Genomic DNA, 13,315 nt, shown 5'->3' with positions numbered 1-13,315 from the left:
TTTAAAATAATGATTGTTCTGTGGAACTTTTGATTGTGTCAAACAGTTTTGCTTATCAAAAATCCTCAAGTAATTAATATATAAAAAATTATACAGTCACTAAAAATCATAAAATAATTTATTTTTGTAAAAAAATACAACCGACTTCAAACGCTCTAAAAAGAATGAAATAATTTCAATAAAATAAACTTTTGTATTAGGCAAGCTCACGTATTTCAAGTCGGCGCGGCTCAAACTGCAAATATGATTGAAACTAAATATTGTGTGTGTATTTTGAAAATTAATAAATTGTAGCTGGATAACATAAATATATAAAAAAACATACTGAACTGTTTTGTTTATATATTAAAGGAAATATCTTCTTGTATTTTATGTTTAGGCCTACTTCAGAATAAATGCATTATGAAAATAACACACACAAATGTTCTATATGAATAGGAAAATAATTTAGTTTGATATTATGATAGGGAAAAGAAGCTAGTTTAGTATTAAAACGTTACTTTTCCAATTAAGAAACATTTAAATGCGTTATACGCTTTTTAAAGATACTCGTTAATACCACTATAATGCCGATCTCTGATTACGGTAATAAAATAACACTTAACGCATAACTATGAAAAAGACATGCAGATTAACACCTTTAGTTATAGATAGTCATCTGCAATATGGACACCCTCTTTCAATTTTGTATCAAAAATCATCATAGAGCCGCGCCGACTTAAAATACGTGAGCTTGCCTAATACAAAAGTTTATTTTATTGAAATTATTTCATTCTTTTTAGAACGTTTGAAGTCGGTTGTATTTTTTTACAAAAATAAATTATTATACGTTTTGTTGGAATCGAGTATAAACTATAGCTACTACTACTGTAAAGTAAATAAAGTTGATTAAATTATCAACTTAAATTTTCGCTAATGAACTTTGATGAATGTGAAATCGGTTTCTATATTCAAGTTTAAGGTATTTTCAGTCAAAAATTACCTTCTTTTTTTTAATTTATTTTTCTTTTCCGAGTTTGTTTGGCTCTTCTACCCGACCGATTTTCATTATTGAGGTCTCAAATTAGGTAGGCCCTATGCACCTACAGATTTCACATCAAGCATCGGTATATATTTATCTATTGTACTCAATCAAAAATCATAAATTTGATTATTTCTCGGATATGAAATTTATTTCAACGCTGAGGAGCATCATGGGTTCTCTAGTTATGAACGAACAATAATAAGGTTTTCTTCTAAATATTGTTGAGGAATCAACTTTTAAGTCGTTATATCCCTCAAAACTGATCATATTAAATATAATTTTGAATTCATGGGACATCTCTTATCGAAATTATTCCCTAAAATAATCGGTGATTCAAAGACTATAGTCATCAGTTGTAAGTGCATCTTTGTAGAAAAATAGGTGTTTCACGTCAGCTACTCTTTGACCTTAGTATTTGACAAATTCCTTACAAAATAACGAGATGGATGTCAACGCAACGTTTGATATTCTTAAGGATGGTGATAAAATAATGAACCATCTAATAGCTATCTATATGGTTGTCACAATCTACTAGGTTTACCACCAACTATGTCGGCGCAATAGTCTCATTCCATTAAAATTCATATATAAATTCAAAACACTGCGTTATACATTAGCCATATCCACTATGAATAATAACACTGTTTAATAACACTTAGCTCATAAAGTGTCACAAACATCCCCTATTTTACAAAAATGAAAACTGAATAACACCCAACACGAGCACAAGGAATAGCGTACATATTAAATTACGTCAAAGTTCTGCTATATAAAGCCATTATGTCTGTCTGAAAGAGCATTTACCACTTCTGCGTGACAAGCGTCTTTGCTTCTTTTTACGCCGTAATCCACTTTTATTACTACCTTACCCTAATAAGATTTCCATATGAGATTCATCAGTTGTATCAGCGTTTTGGAATATGTTTTATATTGTAGTCTTAAAAATACCAAATAATCTGTCCTACTGTATTGTTTATTTAAGGTATTTTGTTGTTTCAATTTTTCATTTTCGACGTTTGATCAAATAAAAACCACAACGGTACCAAGTATCTTTAATGTAACATTAACATTATCCCTGGTGATTTTTACCATCGACTGTAAACATGGCAGTTTGGCGTAAAATAAATTAACGTGTTGTGGATTGCCAGGTTTAAATTTCCATCTTAATCAATTTAAATTCAACTGAAATTTAAATAATAAAAGCCAAAATTTGATATAAATAAAACACGAGTTTCTTTTATATTGCGTTACCAATCGAAATAAACTGTACCGAGACAAAACTCGGTTCCCCGGGACTTTTACTTATAATATTGCCAGTTTTTTTACGTGATTACAAGTTTTTAATTGTTTATTATGATTTGCACTTTTTATCTCTAATCTCAGTGACACACGCCCTTCAAAACCATTTCTTCGCTCACTATGTTCACTCTCTTCTGTCCCCAGACCTGATCAGACGTCCCAACCCCTTCTACAGCGACAAGTACCTAGATGCCTTCCGACGGTCCGTGGAGGAGCCTGAACAGTTCTGGACTGAGGTGGCGAGTTGTGTCTGTTGGACCAAACCTTGGACCAGAGTTTTGGACAACTCCGACCAACCTTTCACAAAATGGTCAGTACAACGGTATACGAGTAGACAGATTAGTTACATTTTCAATGACAAATAATATGGTCGCGCATTGATTGCTTCACAACGATCCTTAATTGCGCCAAGCCCCCAAAGAGTCCCAAAAATGTTCCTTAACTGCATCAAGTCCAAGTCCGGTAGGGGTGAGTTTCCGGCAGAAGGATGTCCTGTTTACATTTCATCTTAACAAATCCTAACTAACCTAATCCAACCTTACGTAACCTAACCTAACCTTACCTAACCAAACCTAACCAACTCAATTATACAGTTAAAGTGGGCTGCCACTCGGTGCAGTTAATGAACGTATCAGGTGGCTCCCTGGATTAGTTGGCGCAATTCAGGAATACCCGACTGACTGACAAGTCAGTTGTCACAATTAATGCCCGCCCAATAATATAGCCATGGCCTACTTGAATGTCTTGGAATGTTCGTGACCTTATAGGTGTATCAACCTTGAACTGTAGAGGGACATAAGATATCTGAGGGGATTGATCAACAAGCTTGAAAAAACTCCACTTTTAATCTCCCTGGACGATATGAACTCGAACAGAATAATTAACCTGAAATCCCCTGATTATTTTTGAAATGTTGAAGGGTTTTAAACTGTTTATCTCTTTGTTCAGTAGACAAATCTTTCTTATATAATAAAATAAACAGTTACCTTGTTCAATATCCTTTGGTGTTGTTAGATGACGAACGGTTTCGTGACGACACCAAAGGATATTGAACAAGGTAACTGTTTATTTTATTATTTAAATCGTCAATATCCAGTAGTAGGAAAATGAACTCTGAAATCTTTCTTTTCCAAATGTAGCAGAGATCATTTTAATATTAATTCTGCAGGGATATTGTTACTAGAAGAATAGATGGCTTCCGAAAGTGGCAAGAGCATTGCTTATCTAAAAGGATAAATTTAATCGGTTGAACTTAGAACATGGGAATGATGAACGATATATTCAAGGAGAAGCGTGTAGACTATGATTTATCGTTTTTGATACCGGTAACTAGAGATTCAGAGACATACATTACTAATTCGTACTTCTCCAGGGAATCCTAATGAGATACTGTCGTATGCCATCATAGATTACATTTCCATTCATTTGTCGTTTGATTGTAGCAAACTGTAATGGATTATTTTTTTGATATTTTTAATCCAAACTCGGGGGTACTTTGCAGAAAATCTCGGCTATCCTGAAAATTATCTCTTGATTTTTTTCTCCAGGATTCTGGCTAAACTTTTAGCATATAACTTTAATTTAAAGGCAATAATCCTGTAGTAATACAATTATGTGATTTGAACACTCTTCCAGTTAATGAACAATCTTAACACCTTTGTTTTAATGTAAAAAATATTATTCCGTTTGATTAATTTATTTTATTGTTGTTTAATTCTTTATTATTTAACTCTGTCAGGGTAATGTAAATTTTACATGTTCACCTTGCAGGGCAAACAAAAATGCAGTTATAAGAAAAATTTTAAATTTTTTTTGTAGTTCCTTTCAAATTTGTTTCACAATACAACCCAAACATTTTACAAACAGACATAGGCTAAATTATTACACATTATATTTTAAATTTACGTAGTTTGGAAACAAAACTAAATTTAGGCTATGACTAATCCAAACCTGTTTTTGATATAATGTGAATATTAAAATTGTCCATCACACAGCTTTATAAAGTGACTTAGTTTACCACAAGGGATACGTGAAATTGCTTTCTGAGAAAAATGAGAAAGTCACCTTGACAAATGTTCTCCCTCATCAGATAAAGTTCGGACCATAACACTCAGTACTCGCTTTACACCGGGCATTGTACAGTATTGACATTACATCGGATATGGAATAAAAATATCATGTAACATAGAAGTTCTTGCCTGTTAACACTAATTCGGAGCGAAAACATAAAATGTATGCTGTGTGTTATACTGTACCATTAAAAATTTTGAAATAAAACCTAGGGTTTAGAACCTAGGCCTACAACAGTTTTTATTGGATTTTTCTAGCAATCCAACTGTATAAACGACTTTTCTTTCTATTAAACTTCTACAAGAAATACCAATTACTTTCGCTCTCATTCATTTGTAGGCTACAGTTGTTATTTTCGATAAACTTTACAAAATATTATTTGATTGTCATGGTCAATTTGGGTCTTTAGCAGAAGACTTCAAATGTTTCAACAGTTTGTAGCCTAAATTGTCCCCAGCTAATTAAAAACTACCACTTACAACTTAAAAGGTAGACAAAATAATTAATGACGTTTTACGATGTTACCTTAAACAAATATTTTTCAATTATAGTTTCAAATGTAAAGTATTTAATAGGTGCACACATACAGTACATTTAATGTGTTAAATTTATTTGTGAGCCCTAAGTTGATGATTAGATACTGAAAACCTACAGCATTGAGAATGATGACTTGGACAGCCTCATACTACAGACGGTTATTTTGAGAATGACTTGAAAGTGACTTAAAAAGTTCAATTTTGAAGAGTACCTATAATATAACATCTCAGCTAAAACAGCTCCAATCATTTGTAATAAACATGTATGGAAAACCCGATCGCCTCGTCTAACATGGCCGCTGCGAGACAAAAGTGGAAACGCAGAGCAGCGCCCGGCCTATCAAAACCAGAGAGCACCAAAACAGATGAATTCACAAAGGAACATCTGTAAAATGTTTGTGTTTACACCTTTTATTACGGTTGATAGGCCAGCCGGTACGTGATTGCCACACACCGACGCCACGGACTTGTTTATGACAACCTTAGTACAAGTTGTAATGGTTGTAGTTGAGTTGTATTCAGTTTCCATGACCACTGACGTCTGATTGTAGGTTCGTGGGTGGAGAGCTCAACGCCTGCTACAACGCCGTGGACCGCCATGTGCTCGCTGGGAAAGCCTCCAAAGTGGCGCTCATACACAACAGTCCCGTCACCAAGAGTCTCAGAAAAGTCACTTATGGCGAGCTCCATCATCAGGTCAGTGGAGTAGTTAGATTATAGGTTAGGATATTCGAATATGCTTGGAATTAGTATACGTCATTACTAGGACCAAAAGTGACATTTTCTGGTGGGCGCTCAAGTTTCACGTGTGAGGCAAAGCCGAGCATGTGAAAGTTATTTTCACGTACGAGGCATAGTCGAGGACGGGAATAAGTGTCGGAAAAAGGCTTTCGGTACGAGTTACGGACGATACTTTTCATCACGACCAAAAATACTTAAATACAAAATAACATTACCTCAGCAACATTAAAATAGTCTTAGACATCAGTGAATATCGGCTTTATCGACTTTAAAATGTATATGGTTTTATGATTATACATTTTTTAGATAATCATGTTTAACATTTTGTCTGTTGTACCAGTTTGTAAACTTTATGTATTCCTCTTCATATCTTTTTGATTATAAACTAACCACTCTCACTCATTGCCAAATACGTATATAATCAGCTGGTGTTTGTGTCCGGTAAAACTCATTATAGTACACAAGTACGTAATGAAACCCCATTTGATTAAGCTGACCAAACAGCTGTTTTCTGAACTAAATCCTTGCGTGGGAAGTTCGTCAAAACAGTGTAGTGTGGCGTAAAAAGTTTTTACCGTACAGTGCACGGTTTTATTTTTTATTCAATATTTTTTTTATTTGACGTCGTTTGATAGGATACTTCAAATTCTAAATAAAAGTATTCTCGACATTCTTTAAAAAATCAGCCATTTCTTTGCAAATTAATTTTTTTTAAATGAAAATTACCTCCATTTTGAAATTTTGATTGATATCAAGATAACTGTTTTTCTAACGTGGGGCTCTTCTACCTTAACATGCCGTAGCAGATTTCATAAAGATAAGTTGGAACAATCCATAGATACAAAATTATTGTGTGAAAATGCAAATAGCGGACATCTGGTTAACGCAGTGATTTTGGAAAAAAAAGTTTACCTTGATTTTCTCTTTATGTTGATGCATAGAATCATTCCCCGGAGTTTGGCTGTTGACTTACGGGACACCCTGTAGTCTGTAGAGGATAAAATCCGTAAACGATCCCGGTGGATTAATAATCACCAACAGAAAAGTCGCCTAAATATATTGTGAAAATTATAAAAAGTTATACTTGCTCTACAGTTCAATGTTAATGAAGTGTACAACAAATCTATTGAGGATTTTGTATACACCCATTATTTTCCCTATAAATGCCTCCAACATGTTTTATTATTGTTGCAGGTCTCTCTGCTGGCAGGCGCTCTGGCCAAGCTAGGGGTGAAAAAGGGTGACCGGGTGCTCATCTACATGCCACTCATACCAGAGGCCATCATAGCCATGTTGGCAACAGTGAGACTCGGCGCAATACATTCTGTTGTCTTCGGGGGTAAGAAATTCTGTGGAATAAGAGGGCTTTGTTCTGTATTAAATGAGTAACCACTCCAACACCTTGAAGTTTCATGGAGGTGAAAATCAATCCCTTTTATTAAATTATTTTACAAAATGTACCATTAAAATCATCATTCTGTTTTGCATTTCTCACCCCCTGTTAAAATCTTAAGCTTGTTTGGTATTTTGTTTACGTTTAGTGCATTTACGTTCACACGTCACACTATCTATTGCAAGCTCTTGAACTTGAAGCACGCTCTCAATCCTGCAAATCTTTACGTTTGTTTTGTGGATTGTAGCCTACTATTTGGACCACCCACTTACAAAAAACATAATAGGTCAAGTGCAACCTGTTACAAAACACAGAATATAAATTCAATGAATTACTACCTTACTTTTGATTGAAACTTTTTAAAGTTAAAACTTATCTCTATTAATTAGGATAGTGCTACTAGGAATTTTTCAAGTGAAAATATTGCATTGGCTGGTAAAAAAAAAATATTTTGTCGCAGGGTTTGCCGCGAGAGAGCTGTGTGCACGGATTGACCACGCAGAGCCCAAAGTCATCATCGCCGCCAGTTGTGGGGTGGAACCAAACAAAATCGTCAAGTAAGTGCGAGTTTATATTTTCCTACCAATGCATGAAAATGATTACATTGACATAAGTGTAAACAGTACGCAAAATAGCTAATTTTCGCTTTATTCATTCCCGCTCTCAAAATCAACTGATTTCAATGTTGGTGTTTTTATAAAACACTATAATATCCGGTAACGAATTTGTCATACTGCATTAAAAACAGCCGTTTTATTACATGCATTGCGCGTCTAAAGTAGCTCTTTTACTCCCTAGAGAGCAAAATGCCGTTTTAGTAAAAGTCAGCTGTTATAAACTGTTAGCATTAAGCAATCTCATGTATCAAAATTATTCATCGATTGATCTAATTAGTTTCAGTTTATTGTTGCATTCTAGCACAGTGGTGGTCTATTGTCTGTGATTCTAGTCAATAGCTCGATATATCGATGTACTCTAACACGATCGTAATAGACTAAATGATTTAATCACTTACCAAACAGCTGCTTATTTGCATTTCAGAATGGAGAACAAGTTAGAAGTCGTTTTGAGAGGTTATCTTTACATTGAATTGAATATTTTCGATTTCTAACTTAGCTTTTTAAAATAATGTTGCATTATGACGAAAAATATAGTTTTTCATAGCCTATGGGCTAAAAGTGTCTTTTCAACCCTCGCTTATTTTACCACCTTGGCTAATCACTTTACCCCCTAGTGTAGTGATGAAATATCCTACTACTTCATGTTTTGATTATTTTTCTTTAAATGTGTATATGATCAGACATAAATACAGAAGGGCAACCACTTTATTATGTCTTCAAATACATACAACAGTAGTGGCGAACTAGCAATATGACGCCACTTTAGGCACGTTTTCCCCATAAGAATAACATGGTGAGCTTTTTTTGACCACTTTTTTAAAAATCCAGCTCTCGGCCTATACAAGCCTATATAAATGTTCAATACCATTGTACAACTCCATTACTATTTCAAATCCACATGCATTCACATGTATATTCTCATAATCATCAACTTGACAGTGCGAGGTTTGTACGCGAAGTCGTGCGTGCTCCCAGCTCATGGCGCGCTCCCTTGGACATCCTTAGTGGAAATCCATGAATTCTGGCTACTTGGGAACCCAAGCCATTTGACATATAATAAATCACCTTTTCTCCTAATAACCTTTTCTATCAAATACATGTCTTTATATTTGGTCTTTAACAATTCCTCTGTATAGAAGCCTCCCCTGATTATATTACCATTTTCATCTTTCAAGATATAAGTCACAGGCTTTGTATTCTTTACTTCTGCTATTGTAAATAGCTCCCCTGTCCAATTCGGGGTATATCCTTTACTAAAAACATGTTTATACTTGGAAATTCTCACACTATCACCTACCTTATATCTTGGCTTTTTAACTTGCACTACTTTAGAAGTCAACCTCTCATGCACATATTTACTGTTCTTAATATTCACTTGGTTAGGCTTCATTCCTATAGATCTATGCACCTTATTATTATATTTTCGAATTAACTTTGGAAGTAAATCCAACCATTTATAACTCCCCTGAGCACTAAATTCCCTATATAACCAATTCTTTAAAGTTCTCTGAAACCTCTCCACAATTGCAGCCTTAGTTGTAGAAAATGTGTGATAGTGATTAATATTTAATTGTTTCATTAGTTTGCTAAAATATTGATTAAAAAATTCTTTTCCATTGTCAGATTGAATGTTTTTAACCCCCTTTGGTAGAATGGTTTTAATGGCTTCTGTAACCACCAGCCCTGTCTTATTCTTTAGTGGAGCAGCATAAGCTTTTTTAGAAAATGTATCTATTAAAGTTAAAATATATTTATTACCAGAATTCTCTCTAGCATAGTTTTGCATATCAATTAAATCTATTTGTACAGTTTCGTTTATACCTAATACTTTAAAAGACCTTCTAATGAAATTCTTTCTTGCAGGCTTATGAAGTTCGTATGCAATTTCATTCATTTTTTATAACATCACTCTTTCCTTGTACTGTAAATATATTACCATTAGCCCCAATCAATAGATTATCTTCCATTCTTTTAAATACATAGTTTTCTGGTATATATGGTCTATTATCTATATACTTAAATCCACTCAAAGATGTGGGGTCGGCAACTAATAAATCAGGATTGTATTCCATCAAATTAAATTTTCTTCCTGCATATACAAATTTTGATCCATCATAATACATAGCTTGTGACATTAAACAAATATCATCTAAATATTCCCCCATTGGCAGATTCCTTATAAATTGTTTTTTGGCATCCCAACATTTTTCTTTTTTATCATAAGTTATAGTCTGTTCTTTTGTAACACAGTCAGTGTCATCAACGGCAGGTTTAACACGTACTAACCTTTTATTATTAAAATCCCAATAGCCTGCTTCCATTTTTGGAACTTGTGAAACATTCACAGCATCCTTACTATCTGTACCTTCTATCAAATCGCTAAGTTTCTGTTTCTTAGCATTCCAAACACCATTCTCTGATTCTAAAAATTCATAATTATTATCGTCTTGTACAAATTTACCATCTTCTTTTCGTATTAAAGTCTGTTGTAAAGTGGGCACATCATCTAAACTTTCACCCTTTTCCACATTAGTAATTTTCCGTTTCTTAGCATTCCAAACACCATTTTCTGATTCTAAAAATTCAAAATTATTATTGTCTTGTACAAATGTACCACCGTCTTTACGTATTAAAGTCTGTTGTAAAGTGGGCACATCATCTAAACTTTCACCCTTTTCCACATTAGTAATTTTCTGTTTTTTAGCATTCCAATTTTTATTCTTAGATTCTAAAAACTCATATTTAGTTTTACCTTGTAAAAATACATCACCTTTTCTAGTTAATGTCTGACCCAAAGTTGATACATCATCTACAAACTCCCCATCTTTAACATTACCAATTTTACGGTTTAAACAATTCCAACTATCGTCTTGTAAATTTAAAGTAGGTTCATGACTAGCCCTGGTTTCTGCAGGCTTATTATATGGATTATATAAACGATAAAATTTATCTATAAACATATTTTTATTTAATAAATAATTCCACTTTCTCTTAATTCCTCAATAATGGAATCTATTTCATTATCCACTCCTGAGTTACCGGCTTGGCGACTTAGCCAAAGAAGTCTTAACCTATCTACAAGCTCATTAGGATCATCCCAATAAATATAGTCTATTTTATTACCAGTCACTTGTCTCAAACCTTCACCAACAGATTTAAAAAGAGGTTTAATTATATTAAGATATTTAGTATGTCTATTACTTGAAATTGGTGCACCATCTTTGTAACTCTTTAAATGCCCATTTGTAGCTTCCAAAATGTCTTTATAATTTTGCAAATCAGCCTGAGTATAATCCTCAGGTTCTTTTAAAGTTAACAACTGCCACAAGCCTTTTGTCCCCTTGTAGGTTTTATTTGCAACTGTAACATCATCATTGGCAATATCAACTTCCTTATTTCCAATAAAAAATTTATTTGCTTCTCGTCTAATACCATATGTAGTGTCTGTCATACTACTTTTACTAAGGTAATTTCCTAAATAGTCTGATGCTAAAAGACCAAAATCTAATTTCTGTGGAGTGGATTGCTGTAATGGTTGTAATCTTGGTATCATTGATATTCTAGATGGAGTCATTGGGAGTATCTCCATTCGAGGACTCTCTGTTTTGCCAATAGATGTGATTTTCTTTAATTCTTGTAATGGCTCTATTAAAGGTTGGAATGTTTGGAACCTCTCTTCAGCCTCTAGAAACTTGCCACGTTTTAAAGCTCTATATTTCTCTCGTATTTGATTTGCAGAGTCAACTAATTCTTGTTGAATGTTTTTCATCTTTTATTTACATTTTATTTATCTCATTTGACAAAGGATTGTACTCAAACACTTTATCATGTATTATCAAACAATATGCAGATGTATTTGCTGGCACATTGTCTGCAGTTTCAATCTCTAATTTAATATCAACAATTCCTTCCTTCACTGTTTCATTCTGTCTAGAACAGTCTATTATAATTAGTGGATATTTCTTCATAAACTCAGCCCTACTAATCATAGGATCTGGGATAGTATTATAGTAAGTCTCTCTAAACCTCATAAACATCTCATAAGCTTTAGAGACATCTCCATTTTCAAAGTCAAGATTTAAATCACTATAAGGATAATATTCAGAGTTTAGAAATACTTTGAGATTTTTTAATTTACAGTGATCAAATTCGTCAGTTCTTTTTCGTGCACTATTATCCCTAGCTGTTTGGAAACCAAATATAATATACCTAGGCTTCTCCAAACTTGAAGATGCCTTTACTGACCATGTATGTCTTGTGGTATTGGGATATGATGGAAGTTCATGCAACTCTAAACTTCTAAATGCAATTTGCAAATTTTTATTTTGCAATAACATCTTTTGTAATTGTAACTTCTCCCCATCTGATGGTATCACATGTGGCATGACCCATTGAATAGAGTTAAGTGTAATTTTGGGAATTGTATCAGCAGTGCCACTGGCTGGAGCACTAGTGGTTGTTAATATACAATTCAAATCATTTTTGGATCTTTTCAACACCAATTCTTGTTTGACATTTACTAAAACCTTATTAAAATCCTCGAATACACCCATTAACAACTCTAATGGCAAACAAGTACTGAACTTGCCACCTTTATGGAACTCTTTTAAATTCGTGTCAGAATCAAATGCTACATTTGACAATTTAGTAGTTTTATTGTAAGAGCTCAATATTTTCATAAGACTAGAAATTCCTGGGTTTCTTACAATGTCTATTTCTTTACCTGCAACTTCGTATCTAATTTCATCAAATAAGAACGCAAATGCATTATTTATAAAATGACCTTTATCATGATTTTCAATTTCTCCCTTAATATACAGATAACTCCTACATGGGAGAGTTAGCAAATCTTGATTATTAATACATATTCGAATTTCATCAGAATTATTTATTGCTAAAGTGTTGTGGGGAACATAGGAGTGATTTGTAATTTTAACCACACTATCGTCGAATTGGGATTTCCCTGTAACGTCTAGAAAATCTTCCATTTTTATTAATAGAAAATTTTAACTTTAGTCCTATTGATTTTAGGAACCTAGCATTTTGTACACTTATAGATAAATTTTTATAAATTCTCATATCTTTTTTATATGACAAGTAATTGTAGTTTCTTCTCCGTTAAAGTCAATTGCCTTGTCATGTTGATCGGCAAATGTAATACTGACAACATCTAAACTTCTCTTATTTACAGGAAAATATATAATATTTCTTGGAACTTCAATAATTTTGTAGCCAGGAGGAGCTTCTGGATAAAAGCTATGTATGGTGTGTGATTTGTTTCCATTTATATAGGACCCGTTTGCAATATTACATTTTACTCTAATCACATTTACATTATTAATGTTTATTTTATTTGTAGATTCAAACTGAACACCAGGAGTAGAAACACCTTTAAATCCTAATAAAATAGACCCTAAACATGGTTTTGTAAAATCAAACACGTGGCTAGAAAGTAATGTCGCTTTCATAGTTTTATTATTAGCTGTAAGGAAAAAGTCTGGGATTTGCTTTTGAATTTCCTTTGCAAGCTCAACCACCTCATATGTTCCTTCAGAAATTTCTATTGTAACTGGAGCATTGTGGTCATAATAGAAAACATCATCACCTTCTCTAATGGTTAATTTGTTGCCTT

General features: G+C 33.4%; 1 protein-coding gene across 1 annotated transcript in view; it reads left to right on the top strand.

Moving 5' to 3' along the window:
• Nucleotides 1–13,315, top strand: part of LOC128993280 (acyl-CoA synthetase short-chain family member 3, mitochondrial) — a 78,140-nt gene that overhangs the window by 50,502 nt on the left and 14,323 nt on the right. The window contains exons 3-6 of the mRNA XM_054417071.1: nucleotides 2,468–2,633; nucleotides 5,481–5,625; nucleotides 6,865–7,009; nucleotides 7,524–7,620. Coding sequence (XP_054273046.1) covers nucleotides 2,468–2,633; nucleotides 5,481–5,625; nucleotides 6,865–7,009; nucleotides 7,524–7,620 — 553 coding nt within the window. The remainder of the gene's footprint in view (nucleotides 1–2,467; nucleotides 2,634–5,480; nucleotides 5,626–6,864; nucleotides 7,010–7,523; nucleotides 7,621–13,315) is intronic.

Source organism: Macrosteles quadrilineatus, unplaced genomic scaffold (genome assembly GCF_028750875.1).
Source record: "Macrosteles quadrilineatus isolate MER2022 unplaced genomic scaffold, UCM_ALF_1.0 Scaffold_4__1_contigs__length_99947679, whole genome shotgun sequence".
Classification (NCBI taxonomy): Eukaryota; Metazoa; Arthropoda; class Insecta; order Hemiptera; family Cicadellidae; genus Macrosteles; species Macrosteles quadrilineatus.
The sequence above is the reverse complement of the archived record's forward strand: the minus strand, read 5'-3'. Positions and strand labels throughout refer to the sequence as shown.